At 38.9% G+C, this 27,823-nt stretch overlaps 3 protein-coding genes across 9 annotated transcripts in view; 2 read left to right on the top strand and 1 right to left on the bottom strand.

Moving 5' to 3' along the window:
• LOC124177662 overlaps window positions 1–27,823 on the bottom strand; it is a 67,244-nt gene that overhangs the window by 4,963 nt on the left and 34,458 nt on the right. Inside the window, exon 1 of one of the 5 annotated variants that reach the window (XM_046560292.1) lies at window positions 6,170–6,394. The exons of the other annotated variants lie outside the window; for them this stretch is intronic. The gene's annotated coding sequence lies outside the window, so the exon portion shown is untranslated. Of the gene's footprint in view, window positions 1–6,169; window positions 6,395–27,823 lie in introns of those variants that run through there. 5 annotated transcript variants of the gene reach the window in all.
• Window positions 4–11,590, top strand: LOC124177657 (serine proteinase stubble-like). 3 transcript variants are annotated; one of them, XM_046560278.1, is made up of 9 exons: window positions 4–1,059; window positions 1,463–1,561; window positions 6,388–6,573; window positions 9,805–9,881; window positions 10,147–10,247; window positions 10,336–10,435; window positions 10,537–10,749; window positions 10,864–10,977; window positions 11,076–11,586. In XM_046560278.1, the coding sequence occupies exons 1-9, from the start codon at window positions 963–965 to the stop codon at window positions 11,229–11,231; spliced, it is 1,143 nt and encodes a 380-aa protein (XP_046416234.1). In that variant the 5' UTR covers window positions 4–962; the 3' UTR covers window positions 11,232–11,586. The 3 variants fall into 3 exon arrangements, with proteins under 3 accessions (XP_046416234.1, XP_046416233.1, XP_046416231.1); XM_046560275.1 differs by lacking the exons at window positions 4–1,059; window positions 1,463–1,561 and adding an exon at window positions 3,539–4,715 and having other exon boundaries at window positions 11,076–11,590; XM_046560277.1 differs by lacking the exons at window positions 4–1,059; window positions 1,463–1,561; window positions 9,805–9,881; ... (3 more) ...; window positions 10,864–10,977; window positions 11,076–11,586 and adding exons at window positions 3,536–4,715; window positions 8,357–8,831.
• On the top strand, window positions 11,963–13,816 carry LOC124177388 (vitamin K-dependent protein C-like). The gene is made up of 6 exons (XM_046559717.1): window positions 11,963–12,065; window positions 12,636–12,785; window positions 12,892–12,989; window positions 13,107–13,322; window positions 13,390–13,503; window positions 13,641–13,816. The coding sequence occupies exons 1-6, from the start codon at window positions 11,963–11,965 to the stop codon at window positions 13,797–13,799; spliced, it is 840 nt and encodes a 279-aa protein (XP_046415673.1). The 3' UTR covers window positions 13,800–13,816.

Genomic DNA, 27,823 nt, shown 5'->3' with positions numbered 1-27,823 from the left:
TCAGGAACGGCTGGAGCTTGCAGTTTGGTGCAACGACCGAAGCCCAAACTAATCGTGGAGTATAGGGATAACTTTTTCTTTTTTTTTTTTTTTTTTTTGCGGAGGTAAAAAAAACGCGGACAAGGAGATGCTTGAATTATAATTGAAAACTTATAGCTCCGCAAGATTGTACGAATGAGGAATTTCTCGGTAACGGTGAACGAGGCTTGTAAAACGAACCGCCTGTGAAAAAATGATAAGACATTATTCTCGTCTTTGACATCGCGTACAGCCAAACTCGAAAGTTTTTGTCACCTCTGTTACTCTCCTTAACTTTCACTAATAACGCGACGCGACTCGACATAGACCGTCGAGTCAAATACTACGGACATTAAAAGGCGTTCCACTTGTTTCCGTGGCCTGGTTTCGTGTCCTAATTTTACACCGGACTGTACCGAACAAGTCTTACTCGTACGTACTTTGATTTCATGCGTGTGGTTTTTTATCCCAGCCTGTTTACGCGTTATACACGGTGTCCGAAGTGAACGTTATCGGGACAAGTTTTATTACCGTAAAATTATTTTCAACCATTTCACTACCGAAAATCATGACAAGATTCGAGGATTTCGTGAAAATTTCAACGTTCTATCAAACGCGAGACAAACAATATTCCCAGATAAATTGAAAATGCGTCGATGGAATATTGACTGATCTGTGTTGAGTTGATTTTAAAAAAAAATTTACAACGAAAAATGTCTTAAGCCAAATGACCAAACGAGATTCAAATTTTTCGTTTGGAAAAAAAATTAAACGTAACGGAAAATTTTAAAAATTGTATTGTTTGTGATTGAGTAAAATAACAATAACAGTGAAAAAAAACAAAAAAATTCATTGAGAGTGCGAGAAAAAGTAATAACAATGATCAAGGACTGAACGCAGAAGTGCATTTAGTAAATAAGCCCGGAAGAATTACAAACGAAACAATGAGTTTGCGGCTCACTCCCGGCTTTTTTATTCTCCTATCCTTGTCGTCTCATGTCGCGAGTTACAGGAGTAACGACAAATATCTTTCGATTTTCGGTAAGTCCCCCTCCCCCCTTTGCTAGTGATAATTTCGACTAAATTCTTATGCAAAGATTCGTCGTTCATAAACCGAAGAACGAATAAGCGTCAGAATTGAGTTAGAAAATGAAATGAGAAGAAAAGAGAAGATACGAGAAGATGAAAAATAATGAGATAGTGTATCGATTCAGCGTGAGAAATCTATTCCCGGATCTCTTGTGCAGAGTTTATAATAATACGAAGGAGAAAGGATCCGTGAGAGAAATTAACATGTCGTTACGGTTCGGGTAACTCATAGAGAAATATACTTTCGTTACTTTTGTTCCATCGGCGAACGATCGCGTGTTACGATCTTCACAAGCGGAAGTTCAAGTTTACCGGTCCTTATGACCAATCTACAATTCTATTTTTTTCCCCGCAGATTTGCCGGAAGGAGACAAGGGCTCATCGATATCGTCGAACACGATCGGATCGTCGCCCAATTCAAACGGGCAGATGAGATTCTTCGACGAGCTTGGACGTGAGTATGCCGATGTGTCGGTGTTAGTGTACGTCTTCGAGGTTTCCCCTCCTCCTCCATCTTTTTTAATTGTAAAAATAGCGCTGAACCGGAGATGCGTTATGTCCGGGTGAAAGAGAAAGGCTTCATCGACACTGGGTGGCGTGTTTTACCGGCTTCAAGTACATTTATCCTGGTTGTAGTCGAGTCGAAATAAGTCTGAATTCAAAATACTCTAGATGCGACTGCATCTTTGTAGGCAGGAATTTTCGACCCCAAGTAACTCAAATCTGAAGTCATTTTTGAGCTGTATTTTTCCTCAATTAGTGCTATCGATAACTGAAAACTGATTAGGCCATCGTATAGAGCTGAAAATTCTACATTATCGAACTATGTAGATACTTGTATGTCGGGAACGGAGTCGGATTAGCAAATTAAGAAAAAATAAATTATTTCACCAAAATTTCGGAAATGCCGTCGATGCGTAGAATTTCTTTTTTCTTAACATCCGACTCCATTTCCGACATACAAGTATCTACATAATTCGATGATGTAGAATTTTCCACTCTACACGATGGTCAAATCATTTTTCATCTATAGATGGCAATTTTCGAGGAGCACGCAAAAAACGACAAATCATTACCCGAGGGCAGAATTTTTGACCGGCAGTTTCTTTCTCTCACCTTTTTCTAATATGATCTTGTTGCGCAATAGCCACTTTCGCGAATGCAAATTTCTTTACCGTATACAATATCATCGTTGGTTGGTTCGCTCTGGTTTTATCAATAATTGGAGAAATTCAGGCAGGAGAGAGAGAGAGAGAGAGAGAGAGGATCATCAGGTATCAGAGGAGGGAAAAGTAGGAGGTAAAAAAGAAAAAAAAACAACTTAATTGCAACACGATTTCGCGAATTTTTTCTGACGATTTTTCTGCCACACGTAGGGTATAATACCACAAAGTTGTCACGGCTGCACTTTCTCCGCCACGTGCGACAAAACACCATTGTGATACTACAAGGCCTGAGTTTTGCGCAGTTTTGCACTTGGCGAATGAAAGTTGCGACGACAACGACACCAACAACAACAACAACAACAACAGCAGCAGCAACAGCAATAAAAACGTATAAATCGTTACACGGCGATAAAAAAGATGCTGAGGAATTCGCCAATTTCTCACGTATAATTTCACCGTCGTTTCTCGCTTCGGATATCAACTTCTGGCATGATGCTGCCGCGTTGGCCCGTTGATTAAAATGAAACGATTAAACGAGAGTAAGAAAAAAAAAAAAAAAAGTAAAGAAGTGAAATAAAGAAAAGGAGAAGAAGTTCGAACGTTGATTGTAACCGACCTGCAACGACGCCGCTTTCTTTCCTCCTTTCCTTTCTTGTTATACTTACATTCCTTTATTTCTTCCTTTCTTATTTCTCACTTTTGGGACTTGTCAACGAAGGTTTCCCAGCTGGCGCCTAGGCGTAGCCGCGTTAAACTCGGATAATTAACGCTATTAACCGCTACTGTGTATAGATATACAGCGCGCATTGAAAACCGTTTCGGTGAAATTGGCGATGAAAATTTAGGTCGCCGCACGGGCTGTATTATATGCAGATATACATATACAGAGGCGAATTTTCTCTTTCTCCGCACTGCGATTTTCGAACCAGGTAATAAACCGCTTGTAATGAATTTTTCCACGCCGAGTGATCGGTGAAATTTTTCTAACGAAGAGGTAACCTTCCAAAACTATGTGTACGTGTAAACCTAATTGGAAAAATTTCATCGCTAAATATTAGCCTATAAGTGAATGAAAAAAATACAATTTTTTTTTTTTTTGTTTTTTTTTGCAAAAATATTTGTAAAACTTTGGACAGCAAGCGACAGAAGTCGGAAGTTGTATTTTGGGAAGTAGGAGGGGAAATTCGCAGCCGAAAGGTTCGGGAAAGCTGGTGCAATGTGCGGTGAAAGCAGGCGGCAAAGACGAGGAGTCCCAACAGTGCGACCAACGTCGACTTCTCTTCGCGGTATCGGAGCAGCGTCGTTCAGTCCACGTGCGAAAGCCGTTTCGTCAAAGACCCGAAAGGCGTCTTGGAGTCGGCCTAGTTCGCCGAAGAAGCGACTGGGACTCGAGCGATCCAAAAGTACGCTGTTTGTTTTAATTTTCGTTGTTTTTTTATTGAGATATTGGTTCCGGGGTGGTGGATAAAAATTGGAAACGTAACAAGGAAGAAGGATAAGAAGAACAGAGTCCTCAGAGTCCAGTTCCGAAATACTTTCCTCACAATGACCGGGTCTTCGTTACCATACCGCAGTGAAGTGAAATTCCGAGAGTGCAACGGCGTCAGTTGGTCGTGTTTGAACGAAACCGCGTTTAAAACCGAGGCAAGTATCCTGATCTAGTCGGTAACGCGGTGATACTCGAAAGAAAACAAGGCGACGAACCGGGGGGAGAAAAAAATAGACACTGAGAAGATAACGAGGGTTGAACATGGAAACGGTGAACCTGGAGCACGGATGCGCCTGAGGAAAAAATAAAGATAGGTAATCCGGTATTCGAAAAGAAGCGAGGAATTACGGACATAGGGATAGATATGTGGGTCAGGATGATCAACGGTTTGTTCTTCACGGCCGTGGCGACGGCGCTGCTCGCTTCGGTCGTTGGGCATCGGCACGATTTTTACGACATGGAAAGGTACGCGAGCAGCGGAAGCGGCGAGGATCTGCTGAACCGACTGAGAACAGCTAAGAAGAGCCCGACGGCCGTGGTGCAGTTCGTGCGTGAAAACCGAGCGATAGAAACGACCCTGAAGAACATCGTCGAGCGGGGCGACGCCAAAAACACAAACACTTTCTCGTGGACGAGCAACGGTCGACCGGCCGACAACTTTCCCGATAAAAATTACGGCGATCCGGGTCAAGGCCAGTCGCTGCAGGAACTTCGACCGGAGGTCGACCCCGCCGAAATACTCGAGGAGCTCAGGATCGCCGCTGGCAAGGACACCTCGTCTATGTCAACGTCTTCCGAGCGTCAGGGAAGACGCAGGAAGCTGACCAGTCAGGAACAGGGCGTTCTCCTCGTCGAGGCCCTCAGGAAACGGCGGAATTATACCTCCTCGTACGAGGATCCCAGGGGCCAGAGCTCCACCGTTCAGAACAGCATCATGGACATGCTCGGGAGAAGTACGAACACGGTTACCACTTCGAAATTACGATACTCCGAGATAATTACTCACGTATGTAGGTACAGGGAAGGTGTCCCGGGTCGATCTCTCCGATTTCATCTCATTTTGCAACACGTTGCAGCGGACCGAAACCTAAGAGACTCGTATTATTTTTTTTTTTTTTTTGTCCGTCATCAAACACTTTAAGGGGGTGGAACCACCGTTTAAAGTAAGGCACGTCAAGGGGCGATTTGGCATTTCTTTTTTCAATTGAGAAAACTTTTCCAGTTGAATCGGTTGAAAAATATTACGTTCTCGTGGGTGAATCTGGCAAATCGACCCTTGACGTGCCTTACTTTAAATGGTGGTTCCACCCCCTTAAAGTGTTTAATGGCAGATAAGAAAAAATATGGGTCGCTTAGTTTTTAGTCCACTTTAACATACTGCAAAGGAAATCGAATCGGAAAGATCGACCTGGGATACCTTCTTTGTGAGACACGGATGACGACGACGTGCACGGTTTCCGTGAGTTCAGTCACCCGAGGCCCTTCGCTTCCGGAACTGTGACCGTGCCCTCATTCCTCGGCCTGAGATCAAATGTTGACAGGAAATTCTCATCCATTTACTTCCGTCGCGAAGATTGAGTGGTCTGAATGTATTCTTGCTTACTTTACGGATTCTTTTCATCTTTACTCCAACCGTACAAGATCCTTCATTCTGTCATTTCTCACACCATTAAGACTTTAACGTCGTTCTCTTGTTTCTTCGGTTCTCTTTTTCTTCTACTATTTTTTTTTTTTTCATAGATTTGCCGAGCTGCTTTTACAGCAGATATACATGTATCGGATAATGTAACGAAAAATTTCACCGTTCTAAAATGAATCAACGCGCGTGATAAAAATCGACCGATGTATACCGGATAGCCAAAAATAAAGATAATAAATATATCAGAGACGGAAGAAATTGAGGCATAGCGAGAGGTGGACGTGTCGGCATTGCAGTTGAACTTTCACGTTCTTCGGACAGTGCCTCCCATACACACGCGCACACTTACACGCATCCATATAAGAGCATCGCATTATAAATTTCACTTACGAAACTCCGATTCGGAACGAAAGTGGTTAATACTCTAATACACAAATGTGTAATCACATCCGTGCTGTATGTATACGCACGCACACAGACACACACACACATATTATACATATACACATAGAAACGTGTATGCATGTATTTGCCCGTGTCATCGTCATCAAATGAAGTAGCAAAAGGTAGCGGAAGAATAATAAGGGAAGAATAACAAGGGCGAAAAAAAATCCTCGATGAACAAAACTCGTTCGCTTATTTTACTCACTTGCCTTGCTTGCTTGCTTGCTTAGCTTGTTCATTGTCAGTTAGGATGGGAAACAGAGCGCAGAATTATACTCGCGATGTACCGCGGATAGTTGAGAAGGTACGTAGGTGCATACCTACCTACGTACATGCGGAGAACTCGCTCACCGAGACTTTCAGGATAAATGTTTCAAAGTTCTTCTTATTTGCTACAACGCGACGTTGCAAACTATTTGTCTTTCCGTGTCGTACCCTGTTGAGATTGGTAAGAATACAATTCCCTTCGATTTTTCAGAGCTTCAAATCACGATCTATCAAGCACTCAAATTTTTAGAGAAATTTTATCATTTTTTTTCCAGTGATTCCGCAGACATGCAAGTACAAGGGTACAAAATTTGACTGCGGTTTGAGCATAAGCTGCGTTTTGGGGGGCGGAAGACCCGTCGATCTTTGCTCAGGCGGTCTGATATGGAGTTGCTGCGTCGACGACGACGACATACCGGAAAAGGATCCTCAGCCCAGCGTCGGTCTTTTGCAAAACGCCAGTAAGTTTAAAAAACTAAAAAACAAATAAGCAAGCGTGATAAAACCATACGAGATTACAGGACGATTCGAATTATACGGAAAAATAATTTTCTTCAGGCGTAGCTTGCCGCTCAAATATAATCACAATCATAATCACTGTCCTAATGTTGTTGCCTAAGAGTTTTTTTTTTCTTGGTTTATTTCTTTTGTACGAATGAAAGAAAAAATCGACAAAAGAGAGAAAAAGAGAGAAGACGTAAACGTTGCAGCCGGAACGACGCGGCGTTTCTACCTTAATACCTACGCATCGTCGTTTTCGCATCCGCAAAATTTCGCAACGTTTCTCTCATCATCCTCGTGTGACTGTCGTTGTACCCACACTTGTCACTCTGCCAGGCCGAGCGCAATTTTCTCTCATTCGGGGCATCCAGCCGACGATTTATGGTTTATATACGCCGTTGCCCAATTCTACGACAATTATTATTATCCTACTCCTACTCTTTTATAGCTTCACACAACTCGTTATCTCGTCGTTCTATCCAATTGCCGTAAGAAATTGTGTATTGTCCGTTATTATTAGTTTCTTCCTCGAAAAAAAAAAATGCAACTCAAATTTTAAATGGTGTTGATTGAAAATTGTTTTCAATTATCTTTTTCCGTTTTTTTTTTTTTTTTGTTTACTCAAAAAAAGACTCCACTTTGTTTGCAAGATTCAATTATTTCTTAACGACTCTATCGAAAATCTAATACATAGTATGTGTAACTATTTTTTCTTTACAATCTAGTGTTCTATACGGTTAAGAGTATACGACGAGCACAGTCAGGTGTAAAAAAAGTGTGAGACCAAGAACGAAAGTGATAAAACAAAGGTTTTATAAGTGTCACTGAAGCTGATCACGTCACACCTAATTAAAAAATTTCTTATGATTTGTGAAAACATTTTGCAATGCTGAATTTCAACAGCCAACAGAGAAATCACATTATTTTACACATTGTTCATTTATTTATTTATTTTTTTTTTTTTTTTTGAATCTCAAAACCATGTTCATTCTCCGAATCCGATGAAAAACAGCTCTTTTTGTTCTTAAATGTATTCCCCTATAAATCGTCAAACGTTAGATTTTGAATAACGATAAAAAATTTCTTGCCGAATCATTATTAAAAGTTTATCAGCTGTTAATCATATAAACGATAGTGAGTACCTATCGGATGTTTTCGGCAAACTGATAAGCTCTGGAAAAAAATCTGCCCCAGACGATTCGTGCGGAATTCATTTGCGAATAAATTTTACCGACAAAAAAAAAAAAAAAAAACTAATCACAACAAAGTGTGTAAAAAAAAAAAAAAAATAGTTGAGATTAAATTTCACAACCATCAAAGTTTAAAGCCCCACAATTGCACGTATAGTTTTACGATCGATCGTTAACGCTTTCAGTCACAGTGGGATGCTCAGCGTCCCACCTCGAAATTTTAGATTTTACATCCACCATCTTGGATTTAAAAATTATCATTGACCCCGAAAAACCCTCGAGTAACAAGCGGATAGTTCTATTTTACATCCGCCATATTGGATGCGCCATCTTGCATTTAGAAATGATCAAATTCCGACTTCGGATCGGTGATCAACGACCCCAAAGACCCAAATTCAGGCCAAAATATTGAGTTGAAAAATGTGTGACTGACAGGGTTAAGCAAAGATAACTTGAAACTGGGATTGAAAAAAAAAATTAGTCAAAAAGAGAGTAAACGTGAAGGGAGGGTAAAAAAATTAAAAAAGACGAAATGACGAGCGAAAAATTCTAGCATTTACGTTAAACCTCGGACACCAGCGACCGTACCTCGAGGACGACGTCGCCGTCTATAACACGAGGCCGTCGACGGCATCGTCGGGTCGTCCGAAGCCGAGTTACACGAGCGTTATCCACCTGCACCGTCCGCCGGTGCAGCAGCATCACGACGGGAATCCGCAATTCGGTGGTGAAAAGCCTTACGACTACCCCTCGTCGGGCGTCGGCGGAATTATTCCCCACGTCGTTGCGACGAAGCCTGGAATAAGCTACCCGACGCAGCACTGGGATCTGCACGACCGACCGAACGACGTCGTCGTCGTCGGCCGTCCCCAAAATACGGCGCCGTCCTACCAGCCGGTGGATTATCCGTCCGACGATTACCACGAGGTTTATCCGCCTCCCGACGAGGCCGAGTATCCGGTGGACGCAGCTGACTCGCACGGTTATCGGGGTAAAATAAAAAAAAAAAAATGAAAAAAAAAAAAAAAACGAAGGGACCGAGACCCGGACTGGATTCAAGATTTTTTTGACGATTTATTGCTGCTGTGATCGATAGAGGAACAGGACGATTGTATTTTTTAAAGTTTTTGTTCATTTTTTGTTCTTTTTTTTTTTTTTGTTTTTGCGATAATTTGCAACGGATTTAACAGAGAGAGAGAGAGAGAGAGAGAGAGAGAAACAGAGACGTGGAGAAGAAAATTTTTGACTTTCAATACCGATAAAAGATACGAAAAAATAAACAACCGCAGCACTGATTACGGAACGACGTTGGCTGCACGATGAAATCACGCATCTGTCTACACGTATTAAAGCACATACTTAAACACCTATCTATTATTCTGTAATATGGAAAGAAGAGGGGCGGAATCTAAAAGGCTAAATTTGCACGTATAATTTAGCAAAATCTGCACGGCTTTTTCTTTCGAGATTGGTAATTTCTGCTGGAACGAGACGATGAACGGGAAAATTTTTAATCGAGTTACCGCAGGATGCGGTTCAAAGTAATATTGAACAATCGTCGTTACTTCTTTACAGTTAATAACACAACTGACGAAGATTGCAAAAATGACGAAGAGACTTTTTGTTTTTCGAATTTGAAAAATGATCCAAAATTTTCTAAAAAGCTTCTTTTCTCCACAGCACGCTGCATATACGACTGTTTTCTATTTTTCTTCTCGGATCTTAAAATCACCGCGTTACGCAACAGGGTAAACAAATTCCGAATGATATGTTAAAAACATACCGAATCTCGACTCAGTTGCGCTATTTCGCTTTCACGTTTCGATTACAAAACCCTGGGCATGTGTTGCGTGACACGGTGACGCGAATGGATATTTCTTCTATTTAAAAAGACTCGACGACTCGACGAATGAAATTGTGAGCTTTGGGGGATGTTCTTGTCGCTTGTCAACCTATCGTTCTGTGAACAATTTAAAAATACTTGTATTACCCTTCTTTCAGGCTGCGGAGAATTGTACACGAGGAGCAATCGAATCGTCGGTGGACACAGTTCGAGTTTTGGTAGCCACCCTTGGCAGGTGAGAAATATATTTCCCACCAATTGATTGGTTGGTCAATTTATTTATTACAATTTCATTCGTGATATTTAATTTCATATCGAGTCGCTCTCTTATCCAAGCATTTTCAAATTTCCTTCAGCATTATAACACAGCGCAATTTAATAACTCACGTCATGCTAATTATTCTTATCACTATTTTCGAGTAGGTATATAAGTGAAAAAATTTAGAATCAACTGCTACAGCACAGACTTAACTAAATATCTGATATTGTTCAACGTTTAGGCGGCCATAATAAAGTCCGGTTTTTTGTCAAAAAAATTATCCTGCGGTGGAGCTTTGCTGAACAACAAATGGGTCGTTACAGCTGCTCACTGCGTGGCGACGTGAGTATCGTTTGAGAGATTAATATCTTAGGAGTAAAAAAAAGAATTAATTTAAGATTTAAAAAATCCTTCTCTTTTCAACCCGCAGTTCTCCGAATAACAATTTAAAAGTTCGTCTCGGCGAGTGGGACGTGAGAGATACGGGCGAACGATTGCTTCACGAAGAGTACAACATAGAGAGAAAAGAGGTGATTGATCAAAATTAACCATTCCTCAAGATAATTTCAATTCCGTACGGCGATAGATGATCAATTTTCAAATTAAATAAAAAATTCGACCACATTCGCAGGTTCATCCGCAGTACTCGCCAACCGATTTTCGGAACGACGTTGCCCTGGTAAAACTCTCTAGAACCGTCACTTTCAAGCAACACATTGTCCCGGTTTGCCTGCCGGCCAGAAATCTCAAACTCGCTGGCAGAACCGCCACCGTTGCTGGTTGGGGGCGAACAAGACACGGTCAGAGCTCGGCGCCCACCGTTCTCCAGGAAGTCGACGTCGAGGTGATTTTTCCAACATTGAAAAAGCCTCGAACATCAATTATCGAGGATGGAATTAAAAGGGTCTAAATGACTTTGTCGAAAAAACGAATGAACGAAATTTTGCATTCCAACCAGGTTATTCCGAACGAGAGATGCCAAAGGTGGTTCAGAGCCGCGGGAAGAAGAGAAACGATCCATGACGTATTTTTGTGCGCCGGTTACAAGGAGGGAGGCCGGGACTCGTGTCAGGTAAAAATTATGAACATGACAAATCGCAGGAGACTGGTAAAGTGGGAAATAATGAATTTTAAAAACAAACGGAACCTCGTTTCATTTTTTACCTGCAGGGAGACTCCGGAGGTCCTTTGACGATGTCGGTTGAAGGACGACACGTTCTAATCGGTCTTGTATCGTGGGGAATCGGATGCGGAAGGGAGCATTTGCCCGGCGTTTACACGAATATACAAAAATTCGTCCCCTGGATAGACAAAGTGATGAGTTGAAGTGACCGGATTTATCGAGAAAATCCATTATTCGACAATTAAATGTGAAACTGTGAACTCGAGTGACTGATATTATACGCAATTTTATCCCGCGTGTGCGGATGTTGATGAGAATTTTTTATCCTTGGCAGTTTTTCGAAGATTTATAATATCAGAGGCTGACCGGATCGTTAATTTTTAATCGTGTTAATGACGACTGTACGCGAGGCACGATTCGTCACAAAAATACCAATATTCTAATATGACTTGCGTGAAGAGTAAATAGTATTATTTTACATGCAAAACTGTATGCTTTTGACGTGTACGCAACTTTTACCACAACCGTACATGACGTTAAATGAATAAATAAATTATTATTATTATCATTATTATTATTATTATTATTATTAATGTTAAGAATATTTTTATTTAGTAGAAATGATGTCATACTTATCAGGAGCCATAAGCTAAGATACGAGAAGTCGGAGGAATTCTCTTCTGTTGTCGAGCTCGTAATTGAATTTCAAAGATAAATCTGCATTTGAAAACAGGAAATCGTTAAAATCTACTCAAACGAAAATTAGTCTTCCGTAACGAGGAGACGAGCGTTTGAAGCGAGATTGGGAATGCAGTTTAAAACGTGTCGCAATCGATACAAGACTTAGTTCATGAAATCGCGGTGTAAATTTAACAATTATCGAATTGACGAAGAATCGGTGTTGTCTTTTTTGTTATATTTTTCGTATTTAAAGATGGCTCTGAGAATTGTATTTAGCGTGACGCTATTTATGACGGTTATGGTGGTAAAGTTCGTTCTGTCCGCGGAAAACGATCTCGATATTTCGTCCGCAATTGGTGAGTTGCGTAAAATGAAATGTGGAGGTCCGTAATTGTAAGCCAATGAAAATGAAAAAAAATTCAAGTCGAGTTACAGACATAACTTTGTTTCGATATATGAACGGATTACAATTTTCCTCACTGTGTAACATTTGAGAAATATAATACACCGCATAAGCTTTTTACTTTATATCTTACAATTACCGTACACTCTCCATCCACTGATTCCGTACTCAACCGACAATTTTAATAGGTATATATAGAGAATTCTGGATACATATTTCTACATTACCGACACTCAGCTCTCAGACATAAACCTTTATCGCTCATCGGATCATTTCACGCGAGGAAGGTTTTTGTCCGAGGGCTAAGTGTCGGTAACGTAGGAATACGTACGCATGAAACTTTATACGATCACTAGCGTGACTCAAATATTGCGAATGAATTGTGAAATATTCAAGAATGCGGCAAAGCAGAGATGCAAGGTTCACGGTTCAAGCGAATCATAGGCGGCCACGATGCAAAATTTGGCGATCATCCGTGGCAGGTGTGAAAAAAATAAACTTTACCGTACCTTTATTACAATAGACGGGTCAAACTTTGACGGGCAAAAAATGGGATCGAATTGGTTTCAGGCAGCGATATTTAGATCGACTCTCGGAGCGAATATTCTGTCCTGCGGTGGAACGCTTTTGACGGACAGATGGATCGTCACTGGGGCGAGCTGTTTGTGGAGGTGAAGATCCTAATCACAGACAAATACGAAATTACGCAATTTACTCGCCGAGCGATAATCGCTGCATGACAACGCGTAATTATTTTCTTCCAACGTGTTTATACAGAGCTCGAATCGAGGATCTAACTATTCGCCTGGGAGAGTTCGATTTGGAAAACGAAGAAGAGCCGCTCAAAGCCGAGGAGTACAAAGTCGAGAAAATAGAGGTGAGTCTGTATGAATTGATGAAAAATAAAAAAAAAAAAAAAAAAATAACATAAAATAAAAAATCCAATCACGAGCCGATTTATGCCGACACGGGAAATATTGTTTTGCGATTGCAGATAAACCCAGAATACGAAGAGATAGAATTTCGAAACGACATTGCTCTGCTGAAACTTGACCGCATCGTTAAGTTCGACAAGCACATAATTCCCGTTTGCCTTCCGAGCGAGGATTTAAGTCTGGTTAATCGAACAGCGACAGTCACTGGCTGGGGATTTATAAACGAAGACTCTCGAAATTCCCGTACCACCGTTTTGCGCCAAGTCGATATCGAGGTATTCGAAAAAAAAAAAAAGAAAAGAAAATCATCACATTTTTTTCACTCGTATTTCATTATTCCAGGTATTTTCCAACGAGCGATGCAACGAGTGGTTTTCCGAAGTTGGACTCAACCGACTGATTTCTGAATCAGAATTATGCGCCGGTCGCGTAGAAGGAGGCAAAGATGCTTGCACGGTGAGCAACGCGTATTTCGATCACACGATCTGTACGAGAAAAACGAAATTAAAGATTGTTTCAAAATCATCGATTTTTTTTTTTTTTTTTTTTTTTTTAATATAAAATTATAACAAAGGCTTCGTGATTTTTCGCAGGGAGACTCGGGCGGTCCTTTAACCACGTTAATAAACGGAAGAAAAATCCTTATCGGCATCGTGACGTGGGGAAAAGGTTGCGGTCGAAGACACTCGCCAGGTGTTTACGCGAAGATAAATCATTTCGTACCGTGGATGAAGAACGTGATGAAAAATTAAATATTCAATGCCACAAAAACAAGGATTATACTTTTTCCACTTAAATAAACTGCATACCTAATATTATGATTTTGATATGCTTTTTATTCTCCTTCACGCTTTTCCCCCCCCTTTTCTTTTTTTTTTTTTTTTTTATCAATCGATAACAATATAATAAATAATTTCTGTATAACGAGTAGGAAAATTGATATTTCCTGCAACCCAGTCAGCAATCCAGACTTCTATTCTATTCCACTATATTTTATTATACATCACGGTTTACCTTCGGAGGGTTTACTGAGAAATTGGTAAAACGCTTCCGGGAGTTTCTCGCCTATCTACGGAAGGTACAACAATACGATGGAATTGACGTAACAAGAGGCTTCGCTTCTCTCGACATTCGGTAAGGAAAACGTTGCTGTTTCCCTTTTTTCCAAAATAAAAAATTAAAAAAAAAAAAAAAAAAAAAAATTCCAAATAATTATTAAAACCTGCAACACGTATGTTAACGGCGTGTGAAAATAATCGCTGCACGTGTTACATGATTTTTTTGTCGACCAATCAATATCCAGACGACTGATCGTACGTTACGTTTATATATACATATATAGCACGCGGCATGTGTCACGCAACAAGTCTGTCCGATTTATTATTGTATAATCAAAACCGAATTTGACAAATTGATCCGCATTTGTGAGATATTGTTAAATTGACGTGAATACGTATAATACGTGTAGAGATACATCCGTAAAAGTCATCGCGAGGCAAGTACGATAGGCGCCACAAGATCGACGCGAGATTTTTATCTCTTTGTATTGCAGGACAGTTTCTCTCTGATCGATTGGCTAATTTCGCCGATCGTAAGCCGGGATACGAATCGTCGTCTTTATTCTATATTATATAAATTATATATAACATACAGAGTGACTGAAACGACATTAATTCACAGCTATAGTGTTCTTGTATTATACTTTTCGCGTTGTACGTTAACGCATTCTACACACGTGTGCAATGTTAAAAAATTTCTTAAAAAATATTCGTGTACTTGACGGTGAATTTGAGTAAAATAATAGTAATTAATTGCGAATTTTTAAATTTGCAAACTGATTTCGTAAGTAAATTGACGATTCTTTTGTAAACGGTAAATCTGTATTACGAGTCGCATCCATTTTTAACAATGTAATTATTATTTGTCGGTGCGATGCGTATTCGACAAAGACGACCGACGACATATTCAATTACGATTTAGATCAATACTGTTGAGTGAGGGTAAACAGGATGTGGGGGTATATTGATGGATAAAACGATTTTTGACGTCTATAACGCGATATCAACTCATACGAATATACGTACGTGTATGATTTTATATTAAACAGCGTTACGATTGCCCGACGATCCGTCATTGTCGACGATTCAACGATCTGCCAACAATGTGGGTCATACAATTACAAGATCCGACTATCCTACGTATTATATCCTAATCTCAAACATACACCCTTCAAAACGTCATATTCTCTACATCCAACGTTGTTAAACCAATGACAACGATACAAATAACAATAATAGTAATGATAATCGTAGTGGTAATAAAAAATTACTTCAAGGATCGGAAAAAAAACAATTCCTCGGGATAAAAGCTTTGCCTCGTGTTCGTTTCTTTTTCTTTTTTATGTTTTTTGCGTCTTCGCCCGGAGTTTCGAAAATCATAAATTACTCGCTAGTGTTGCTATTCCATTTTTTTTCAAGATTCTTCTCCTTATGAATCGGCAAATGTGAAAAAAAATTTTTTTTTTTAATGTATATCGAATAGTGAATTCTACAAACGTGTATAAAAATGTACCTATAATACAGTATACACTCGTAATTATGAATCTCCGTATAAACGGAAAACGAGCATTAAAAGTGGACGCAGAAAGAGGAGATGAGGGGAGGCGTGCAGACTCGTGATATAAGGGGGTGAATCGGGGGGAGGTGGGGGAGGTAAGTTGTTAATTAGCGCCAGATTAAACGCTTGTCTGGGGAGCCATTTTCCTTTCCTCTCCTCTCCTCTGCCGCTCTCATTCCACGTGAGGTTTTGCCGGTCGCATCCCTTAATATTTACCCCCTCAGTTTTCCCCATAAAAAAGTTCACCAAAAGGGTCAAGTGGATAAAAAAAAACAAAAAAAAAAAAAATAAGAAAAAGCAGCAGAGACGCGTAAAGGTCTTGAAAAAAAAATTAAACTACGGATAATATTTTTAAATATAGGACGTATGATGGAAAAACTGAGGATACCGGACCCCGCGACTGTTACGTGATATATTATATACCGTTGCAGGAAATACGCCAGAGTGTTGCGGGTGAGAGTGACGGTGGTGAAGAATAAGGGGAATGGGAAATGGGGAATGGGGCAGGGAGGGGGCGGAGGATATAGGGAGGGCTTAATGAAAAGTGTTTGCCCCGTAAAAGTTAAGATTAATTGGCGCTCGGGGGGCGGTTACCGCGGTAATCAGCGGAACTCAGTGGTTCTCATCCTGAAAACTTGGCGATAAGCCTAAGGATGCAGATGGAGAATTCCACGCGAATCCGACGCTCGCCATTTCCGATTTTCTTTAAAATTTTATCCGAAACGGTACCCTGAATTTTTTCACATTTTTTTGTTTTATTTATTCGACTGCTCGATTACTTATAAATATTTTAAGTAATTTTGAAAGAGACCTTTTTGAAATTCTAAGAAACCGTATTTTCCATTCCATATATTTCGATACCAGGCCCGACTTTTTTTCCATTTCTTCTTTTTGAAACACTTTTCATTTGTTTGGTTAACCAAAGCGTTGTTCGAACGGCCTGAAAATTCCCGAATATTTCTCCAAACTTCTATTTTTCACTTAGTACATTTTTAGACCGGCTCCATTACAAAGCGATTCTTGTCTATTTTTCTGGCACATGCAATTGGTTTTTTTTTTTTCTTTCTTTCTTTCATCAACTTCATAATGAAAACGATCTAGACATATTCTGAGTGAAAAATAAAAATCGACAGAATTTTTTAAAAATTTTTAAATTTATTGAACAATGTTTTAGTTAATGGAAAAAATTAAAAGTGTTTAAAAAAAAAACAAATAGAATAAAATCGATTCACCGTGGGCCCGGTCTTGAAATGTTTAGAATACAAAATACAGTATCGGAGAATTTTTTGAGAATTAAAAAAGAGGTTCTTTTCAAAATCACTTTAAATATTTATAAATAATTGCAGCAGTTGTATAAAAAAATCTAATATTAGAAAATTAATTTTGTTTTTTCTTTCGTCTTGTTTTTAGTACGTGAAAAAAAATTCCGAGACCACAGCTTGCAAGAATGATTAATTCCATCTCGGATAATAACTCGTGACGATGAACGGCCGCTGCAGGCAAAGGCGATCGTTGAGCGCTGCTGCAGAAATGAGGGGTTAATTTGGCGACACCTAGTTTCATTAACAACGCTATTAAAAGTAATGGCCGGGGTTCCGAGGGCATGGCGGGGGGGCAAGGAGGGAAGGGTGGTGGGGGGAGGGGGGGGGGGGGTGGAGAGGCCGAAGGTACCGACGAGGGCGGTCGAGGGAGATTCTAATTACGCCGGCGGACGACGTTCGTCGGGGGTGAAGAAGGGCGGGCGAAGAGGAGCGGAGAGGAGAGGAGAGGAGAGGAGAGGAGAGGAGAGGAGAGGAGAGGAGGGAAGAGAGGGGCGGAGAAGGGGGCCAGAAGACGCCATGATACCAGTTAAGCGGCATAATTGTACTCGAGGGATAATACCGGGGTAATTGTTTTCGGCAAACTGTAATTCTAATTTGCGAAAAGCCTCTCTCTCTCTCTCGCTCTCTTTCCTTTGATACATGTCTGCACTGCGTGAGAATTTAAGATTAAATACTACTTATTTACTACCGAAGAGAAAAAAATAAAAAAAAGAGAAAAAGAAAGCAAGGTTTCATTAAACATTTTGAGAGTAGCATGTATGAATGATGATATGATGCGTGAAAACGAGGATTTTCAATACTGTGGCAGAAAACAATATTAAACAAACGCTTTCTTACGAGAGTAAAATTTGTCCGAATGTTATACTCGACGAATTTCAACAACAGCAACAAGAGTAGAAATTTAGTCGAAAAAAACTTTTGCTGCAACATTTCGTTGTGAGTTTGATGTAATTGTAGGTGAAATGAAATTTCGAAATGAAAGGTTTGGTTGGTGGTTGTAATTACGGTAAAAAAAAAAAAAAAAAAGAAAAAATTGAGAGAAAATTCATTGTCAACTATAAACGTGACGAGATAAAATTTTCAACTCAAACTTTCGAGGTACTAGAAACGATTGTACAGAGAGGGAAAAAAGAAAGAAAGAAAGAAAGAAAGAAAGAAGGAAGGAAAATTGGTCATCGTTGAGATAATTGGTAACAAATAAATCGGTTAATCGGTGGTAATTGGTGGTAAAAAAAAAAAAAAAAAAAAAAATGTCAAGTCACGATTTATATTTGTCGCTGTCGAGGTTCCGTACGTGTGTGTACAACACACAAGGAGAATCCGTAAAATAAACGCGAGGGCGTAATCACGGCCTGTCATCTTGTCACTCAAGTGTCAATCACGCTGATTTCGCATCTATACCGCGTGGCGATCGAACGAACGATCGATCGATCGATATTCGGAAATTATATTCCAGGTAGGTGCGTTTAAGAGAGTATCGAGAGAAATATTCAAACCGATTATAAAAACGATTCTTATTTCAATATGCGGCACAGATCAATATTCGTATTACATATCCAACATGTATAGTGCATATTTTTGGGGAAGAAAGATCAACGCGATAACGACGACAAGGATTATACGATAAAAATGAAAAAAGACGCTCAACGTTTTTAGCGCCTAACAGGTGTTGATTTTTTATTTATTCACACCGCATCGCTCTCTCGCTGAAACTGATAATGATATAATTATTATCGTTATATTTTACGCAATAATTTCCCTTGTCGCGGTCATACGCGTTTGTTAAACTCTGCTATTGATAATGATTCTTGTTTTTCCCGATGAAAATCGAGGCTCAATCACAAGGTAATTATTCGATACAAAGGTTAATACGCGTATCGTAAGGCGGTCAGAATTATTACCAACACGACCGTGTGTGCCTGTGTCCGTGTGTTGGACTGATACCGTTGTAACACGTCGATTAACAATTTTGACACTCGAGAAAATTGTTCGAGTGTCTGTCTGTCCGAAAAAAACGCGTATAATGTACGACTAGATAATAATATATTATGTGTACCTGTTACAGAGTCTGTGATTAATTGTAAACAAATGTAATGAAAATTAAGTATGTACCGAAATTGATTCCTTATGTCGGAAAGAAGAAGAATAAATATTGAAATGAGTTGTGACAATGTTTTTTCATTTTTCCTCTCTCTCTCTCTCTCTTTTCACCATCGACATTTGTAACTTCCCAATTTTTTTAAATCTTTTATTCACTTGGTTAATTATTTATAAATATTGAGATTGATTTTGAAAATGTCCGTTTTTAAAATTTTCCAACTACTCTCAAAGACTGTATTTTCTTTTCCAAACCTTTGAAAACCGAAATTTATTTTCTATTTTTTTAGCATTTTTAATTATTTTTACCGAGGTGAAAAATTGTGTAAACGGTCTGAAAATTCGCGAATAGTTCTCAAAACTTGTATTTTTCACTTGGAAGATTTTTGGACCGGTAAATTCATTATGAAGTTGATGGAAAAAAAAATCGAATGAGCCAAAAAAATAGATAAAAATTGAACAGACGATGAAAAAAATTAAAAGTACTAGAAAAAAAAATTAAGAAAAATCGACCCCTCATAGGTTTTTTTGAATGTTTAAAAGGAAAAGGTCCTTTGTCGAAACCACTTTAAATATTTATAAAACAATTGAGCAGTTGGATGAAATATTTGAAAAAATTCAAGGTACCGTTCCAGCGTTGGGACAATAGCAGAATATTTTTTAAACAAACACAAAAATGGCGAGGGTCGAAAAATTCAATCCATTCATTGTTAAAAAACTCTTGAATTTTGATAAAATTCATGTTTATATACTAAAAATATTCGAGCTTGCACTTTCTACATACCAAACGGTAGAATAAAATCCTCCGGAATTGATGATTTTTCAATTTGAGAAGATTTGAATAAAATATAATTTAATTGTCAAGTAGCAAATTGTGCGATATTACGCGACATGTAGTAACGCGGTTAATATTTGTCCAGTCCTATTGGCCCTATTTACTGAAATTTCAAATATTTGATCAACTCCCGTTTCGGTTATCGGAGCCGGCGGTATCAAGTCTCGACAGAATCGTCATCCGCACGCATGGGGTTGTACGCAAGTCAAACAAGGTAATGGCTCTCCCCCAAAAACTTACACCTATCAACGATACAATATCATTATCGTGTCAAGTAGCCACACGTTGGGTTCGCGCGTATTTATTTTACCCTCTACTCTTACGGTTTCAACTGAATTCGAGTCGTCCTCGGATCTCATTATCGCATTTTTCTCACGCGTTATCGCGCAAGGTGATCGAAACGGATAAGAAGAGGAATCGGATATACGATAAAATACAAAAAAATAACGAGTCGAAAAACGTGACCGAGTAAAACAACTTTTAGAAACATAAATTTTGAGTCTTCTTAATTTTGAAAATACTGAGAATCAAAACTAATTGTTCCACGATCATTTTCTTCGTAGAAAATTCAATGTCGTTTGTCATATTTAAACGACAAAAATTACTCGTTCGATCAGCAAACGATTGCTTTTAAAATCGTACGATTGCAATAATTTTTCCATCGCATCGTTTCCGTACAAAATCGAATAAAAACGATACTTTTCAAAACTTTATTTGCAGGAAAAAAATTTTCTTCGCCAATTCGTCGTGATACGTGAGACAAGAAACACGTATCCACCGATGAAAAAAAAAAATAATCTAAAGAAACGACTAGTTTTCAAGAGTTAAAATTAAATGTCTGAAAAAAATTTTGTCGCCTCTATGACGGAAACTTTTTTTCAATTTACAGTTACGTGGGCGTAAGATCAGCCTCGCTGTGAGACTTTTCCCAAAACTTTTATCTCTAATCTGCAGGCGCCTAGGCTAAACATATAATTGATTAGAATTTGAGGTGAAGAAAAAAAAAAAAAAAAAAAAAAACACCCAAAGAATCATCCGATCCATTATTAATCCACCGCTCAATCACGGCGCATATCACATCACATGCTGCTGGGTACTTGGAGCTGTTTGATCTTCTCGACACGTCACTCATTCATTCAGCCAGTCTGTCGTTTAAACTTATTTCTAATAAAATGACAGGACGATTTTTCGCCGTGAGAATGTATACATAATATACATATATACAAATGCGTGCGTGTGTTTCCCCGTTATCTATAAAATTTAATTAACTATTGGCAACAGCCAGTAGAAATATACGATGTGTATTGTATATATATCACACATTACAGTCATTCTATGGCTTCCGTTAATCATATAATTTGACAGTTTATTTTTCCTTTCGCTTCGCAATCTTCTTTTTCTTACACGTATTATGTGCGAATGTATGAGGCATTCCACGTCAAATTATCAGCCCACGTACCACGTCCCCCTTGATTCTCATAATTTTTTTTTTTTTTTATTAAGATGTTCCTGTATCAAAGCAAAAGGTTCTCGGGAATTTCATCAGATTTTCTTCATTCTCTGTATGAAATTTTTTACAATATCGCAAACCTAATGACGAAAACGCCATCTTTTTAAATCTTTAAAAAAATAATTCACACAGATTCTATGATTCAAAATGGTACTTTTTTCGCAAGTGTTCTGTGTTTACATTCAGGGAATTGTTTTTGCTTGTTTAATTTTTACATACCGCAACTAAATGAATTGCAGAATCATATTATCTTCATGATTCCGTGTTCTATATAGATCGAGGCGTAGAAAGAAAAAAACGAAAAAAAACCCTTTTTTTTTAAAAATTTCACCGGCGGCTAAAAAAATCTGAAAAAAAATCGTTAGAACATCGTACTAAAAAATTAGATTAAAATCAGAGGGTGAGATACACGGGCTGCTGATTTGATGTAGAATGCCCCATATATACATATATACATATATCAGATACTCTACAAAGGTATACTATAATAAATTCTCCGATAAAGAAAGACAGTTTCTGAGATACGAGCGCGATTCCGTACATTCATCGATATTATATTAATACGGGATTCGCAGAAACTGCATCATCGAAATAGTAGAAAAAAAATAAAATAAACAAGTAATCCAGGATAGCTTTATCGCATTATTATACATAATAGCCATGCGTATGTGTGAACTTATACGTATTCAGGTGTAAAATGTCTACCGAGCTAAAAGTGACAAACGGATAAGTTTAATCTCATAGTAATTACAGGCTTATTAACGGATAACCTTAATCCATTCGCGTACCGCAGAATCTATCCGTGCTAATCTCTTTTTTTTTTTTCATTTCCTTTCCTTTTTGTACACGGTTTGATCCGCACGATCGATTGTCCCCCTTCTTCGTGACATCTTGTAGTTAATTATTATCGAGAAGATAAATTATTGCGTGATAATTAGACGGAAGGATAGGTCGAAAAATTTTACGATATATTCGTTTCCGTATATGGAAAATGTGAAATCTAGATTCTACTCCAATCATCCGTTGTACAGACGCGTGCGTGTGAATACGTAAGGAAAGAAATGAAAAGAGAGAGAGAGGGAGAGAGAGAGAGAGAGAAGAGAAAAACAAGATATGAGATTCGAAGAAGAAAAAAAAACAAAAAACCAAATAAGAAATGGAGAAACGTGAAAGAATCTGTATTCACAGCGTTAAATAATCAACCGACGTGTCCATGTATGTGCATACATACATCCAGATGCTTTTAACATGATTATGACAAACTCCTGGCCGCCGGTCTAGTGAATTATAAATTCCTGTTTGCCCGATCATGGAGAAAGTCAATTTACGAAAGTTTGTTTTTTCCTTATTAAATTACCACTCTATTACTATTCGCCGCGGTATGAGAATATCTAGAGGTAGATACAAAAGTAGAGAATAATAGAGAGAGAAAGAGAGAGAGAGAGAGAGAGAGAGAAAGACGATAAACGATGGTCGAATTTCGTCACAATATATAAATATATATTACGGTGTATCGGAAAATAATAATTTGCCATTTTCCACCATGGCACCTCCGTAAAAAGTTTGTTCAGGTTAAAAGAAAGGTTGTCTGAGAAGATGAGCGTTCTACGTTACGTGGAGGATCGCTCTCGGTCGATTTTTGATTTTTCAGAAATTTTCTTCAAATTTATGAAGAATCGTGAATAAAAGATTTTTTTTATCGCTTGCGTCAATCGTAATAAAAATTCACGTCACAAAGATGACCCAGACTTGGTAACGTCGAGTCTTCGTCTGACGTTTGAGACGTTTATCATTATTTATTCAATCTCGTAAATTAGTTACAATAATTCAACATGAATTTTTAATCCAGGCGAATCAAATTCGAGGATAACGTATCGTTGTATTACGAATCGTGATCACTGGGTCGAATGTAAATGTCGGGAAAGAATTGATAAGTGACGTGGTGCGACAAGGTGTTTCTTTGGAAATTGGAAAAGATGTGAAAAAGAAAAAAATAAAAATAACAATTACATAACGCGCATATCTGATGTAATTTACTATATAGCGCGACATTGTCACAATGTGTACGACAATTTTCACGGCAACACTTTTATCTGTCAAATGTACGTAGGCAAGTGTATGTTTTGTATCAGACAGACTGGCTAATCGACCGTTAATTAAATATCGTCGACGCAACGCGAGTAATCATCTTGTATTATAGGCATGTATCGAACCGATCCGAATCAATTATACTTAGCTAATTGCCTCGCAGATTATGGCATTACACACACACACACACACACGCACACATACCCATACATGTATATATGGTATGAGATATGTATGAGATAATGTTAAAACACATGTCGATGTATAAATATATCTGCTATAGGTATGCAAGACGTTCGATGTCAGGTTCGAGGTTCAATTTTTTATTTCACATACTCGATTACTTTGCTTTATATCTTTGTATCGCCCAACTACAATTTGAAATAAAAATCCTCGCTCGAACAAGAACGTTTCTTTTTCACTGGTATGCCGCGTGTAATTTGTTGCCGAATAAATAAAAGATTCGACGAGCGGAATGCAAAAATGAAATGGAAACAAATCCTTTTACTCACTTTCCAATCACCGAGTTTAAACAATTAACAGACAAGTCATTGTCACACGTTTGCGTGCTGGATAAGTTTTCCGAAAAAAATCATTTTCTTTCTTTTTTCAAAACGCTTTTCATTTTTCATTTCACCCAGCAATTAGATCGCGCGTATTGTGTAAAAATTCTCCACGCGGTGCTTCGTTTCTTGAATTTCAAATTTTCTCAATTCGTTTTTAGATGAATTTTTTCTCAATATATATATTCACACATAGGAATGTGGCAATGCACACAGTCGCTGTTCAACAGACGCGTCGAAACATTCGAAAATGGCCGAAAATAAATGACCCAAATGAAATGCCGGCCTACAAGATTTTCGAATGATCGACACGTGCGTTGTGCATACACACGCACGCCTCAATACCGCATACGTGAGTCCGGTACCGTTTCTTTTTCGTTGGCCTAATACCTACTCGTCGTCGATATATGAATATAATAATATAATAATATCCACATATCGCGTAACCCTAAGCAAACCTATATATTACCGTCTCTAATACCGTACCTGGGTGTATCTTTCTTTTTTTCATTCTTTTTTATTCTCCAGTCGCAGGATGGTCGATTGTTAATGTATACGAATGTATGTACTATGTATGTGTAAATAGACGCGCGTCCATATTAACGCACGTGTAAATGTGAAAAGGAAGAGAAGATGAAAATATCATCGTCGCTTTGCAAGGTGGGAGTTTACGAATGTACGTATAGGTAATGTAAAATCTATGGGTGTACGTATAAGTATTATATACATATATCTGTGCATTGTATAAATATAAAATTTTAAAAGCAACACGGAGGCGGCGGCGGCGGCGGCGGCACACTAATTACGCGGGACAAGTAATATACGATATCGTATACCGCCGGCATGCGTGTATAACATATTCATACGCACACGTGTATGTTTATATGCCTTGTACGTACGTATGCATACACGCGCGAGTCGAGAGAAAGAAGGTAAGGAAACAAAGAAGAAAAAAAAAAAAAAAAAAATAGTAACGAGAGAAAGAAAGAAAGAAAGAAAGAAAAGATGAACACAAGATGAAGAACCCATTAGCGATTTACGCAATATCCCATTATCAATATTTACAATCAATATCTTAAACAAACTTGCATTTATACGTATATTGCTGTACGTGCGTGCGTGCGGTGAAAAGCTTAGTACGCGCACGCACACATACGCGTAAAGACAATTTGTTGAAAAAGCTGTGTGCCCGGTGTATTAAAATATAATATGTGTAATAATTGCGGAATATATATATATATATACATATGTACATATGTTGCAAAGGTATAGATGGATGCAGGTACACCGTAATGTGTAATATAATATTCTGGCTGAAGAACAAAATTTCTCTTCGTACTTATTATTCTTTCATCTTTCATTGCGAAATTTTAGTACAGTATTAAAACTGATTTTGGATGTAAGATGTTAAATATACAGGATGAGCCGATAGAAACGGGACCGATTTGAAACGTCGATAAAATCTAAACGTGTCGACCGATTTTTGAAAACTTTTTTTTCATCGAAAGTAGAAGAACGAATCTTTCGTTTCGCGTTTAAAAATCTGAAAAACGCAACTAAATAAAATATGAAGAGAACAGACGAAGAAGGAGAAAAAAGAATTCCCGAGAACCAACCGAATCGCTATGCATACCGTGCTGTATATCTTGTAAGGTAAAGCCTGAGCTTATCGGTTGACAATACATAATCGGTAGTTAGGGGATAACCGGGTATTTGATCAGCGCAGACGACGGTAAACAGAAAGAGGCATCAGCTACGCGACGACGACGTTCAGCCATCTCGATCCACTCTACTTCCCCCCCCCCCCCCCCCTCTCTCTCTGTTTCTCACCACGAAATCTTTCGCCCCTCGATAAAATAAAACGTCCCTTATTTTCCATCAGATACACACATATCGGATCGTACAGGCGCACAAAATTGTACACCAGCTTGCACGAGTCGTGCGATTCCGGTGTGTGATTCGATTTGAAAAAAAAAAACGAAAGAGGCGAACGATTATGACGACGATGAAGGCTGGCTACCGGTCACGATCACCGAGCTGCGACAATAAGAATAAGAATAAGAACGAGGTAGTGAAAAGAATATAAGAAGGAGCGGTTGTCGCGGTCCAAAAGTTTGACGATGGGCGTCGAAAACGTGCCTCGGCATCAAAGCAAACATACTGGCGATGCCTGTGATGTTGCTTGGGTGCATCGTGTCTCGAGGCCCCGAAGGAGAAGATAGCTCGTGGTGATCCATCATCGGCCATCAACGAGAGGAAGAGAGGAGGGCAAATACTCGAACGGCACCATCACCACCACCACCACCAGCGGAAGCAAAACCTCCGGGCAAAGACCGCGGAGAGAGAAATTTCTCGAGTATCTTTAAAAATCCTCGTCCCCTTGAGCAAAGGTATCTCTGCACTTTGTGCGCATATCGTACGTGGATGTCCGACTGTCAGTTTGTCTCTTTGGTAGATGGAAATTTTCAACCTTACACGGGATGATTAAGAGACGACGAGCTACTGCGGTTTTACGAATCCCGGATCAATCTGAGTCAATGTTCGTATCACGGCTTCCGAATGACGGTGTAGAATACGTGACGATGGATCGGATCAAAGTATAACAGACGCCATGATCATGGTACGGTAAAACGAACCTGACAAGTCGAGTATCTTTTTTCTCACCTCACGTAACTACAAATTAACTATTCTTCCACGTTTTCCTTTACTTCCGCCGTGAGATCTTGCTTTTCTCCAAATTTCATGATTCCAGGTCAACGCAAATTAAAATACGTGACATAAACGGCCGTATCTTTTGATTCCATCGACTTTGAAGCTTGAATTTTTTACACCTCCAAGGGATCGTGGACTTTAGTATTTCTTACTGATTTCAACTTGATACCTCTACTCGTTTCAGGGAAAAAAGGGTCGCGAGTAACATACGGACAACAGAGTTCAGTTTTTTCCTTTTCAGTTACAGAAGCCGAAAAATGACAGGATTGGTATATCACGCGTAAAGAGTTACCGCGGTTATTCCGATTCGATAATTGCAATGAAAAAAAAAAAAAATCATTCCGTACAACATCCGAATCACCCGTTACAAAAACCAACAGACCGAGACTGTACATCATTATACATTATACACACACTATATTTAAGTATGCGTTAAGTTAGTCAGCGGCGCGCATTGGCACGGCGTTCATGCATCGACCGGTGTCTCTTTGCACAGAGACAACATAGGAAATTCAGGTAGCCGTTATTACGCCGATGCGATGTACGGAGGAGATGATGAAGGAAAGAAGAGAAAAAACTTAAAGAAAGAAACAACAAATCATCCGTTTCGAGAATAACGACAAAAACCCAAGATCTTTGTAGGTACAAAAGCAGATAGACGTGTCCACGTTTCTTTCTATTGCGTCGTACAGGTACATGAAAAATAAGCTTTAAATGTGAAGTAAACATGCCTTCGAGATAACGGATTTTAGGGAAAACTAGGAAAGGAGGGAGGAGTGAGGGGGTATAGGGGGGACAGGGGTGGGGGGGGGAGAGGCAAGTAAAAAGCGAGATGTGTACCGAGATAGGAAAGCAACGGTGTTTAATAACTTGATAATGTGAGCAATTACCCCGAAGTTATTACGTATCAGATAATTCGATGTACATTACTGATTGATATATATGTATATATATATATATATATATGTTTATATCGGTAGAATATATATACGACGTTCCACCTACATGTGCATGTGAGATATATAGAGGATGC

This window comes from Neodiprion fabricii, chromosome 3, assembly GCF_021155785.1.
Source record: "Neodiprion fabricii isolate iyNeoFabr1 chromosome 3, iyNeoFabr1.1, whole genome shotgun sequence".
NCBI classification, from domain to species: Eukaryota; Metazoa; Arthropoda; class Insecta; order Hymenoptera; family Diprionidae; genus Neodiprion; species Neodiprion fabricii.
The sequence above is the reverse complement of the archived record's forward strand: the minus strand, read 5'-3'. Positions and strand labels throughout refer to the sequence as shown.

Coding starts and splice junctions, on each gene's coding strand:
- LOC124177657 (XM_046560275.1), top strand. CDS start 4,127: ATGTGGGTCAGGATGATCAACGGTTTGTTCTTCACGGCCGTGGCGACG. Junction 4,716..6,387: donor CATGGACATGCTCGGGAGAA/GTACGAACACGG, acceptor TTTTTTTTCCAG/TGATTCCGCAGACATGCAAG. Junction 10,750..10,863: donor TCCAGGAAGTCGACGTCGAG/GTGATTTTTCCA, acceptor CATTCCAACCAG/GTTATTCCGAACGAGAGATG.
- LOC124177388 (XM_046559717.1), top strand. CDS start 11,963: ATGGCTCTGAGAATTGTATTTAGCGTGACGCTATTTATGACGGTTATG. Junction 12,990..13,106: donor ACAAAGTCGAGAAAATAGAG/GTGAGTCTGTAT, acceptor TTGCGATTGCAG/ATAAACCCAGAATACGAAGA. Junction 13,504..13,640: donor GAGGCAAAGATGCTTGCACG/GTGAGCAACGCG, acceptor GATTTTTCGCAG/GGAGACTCGGGCGGTCCTTT.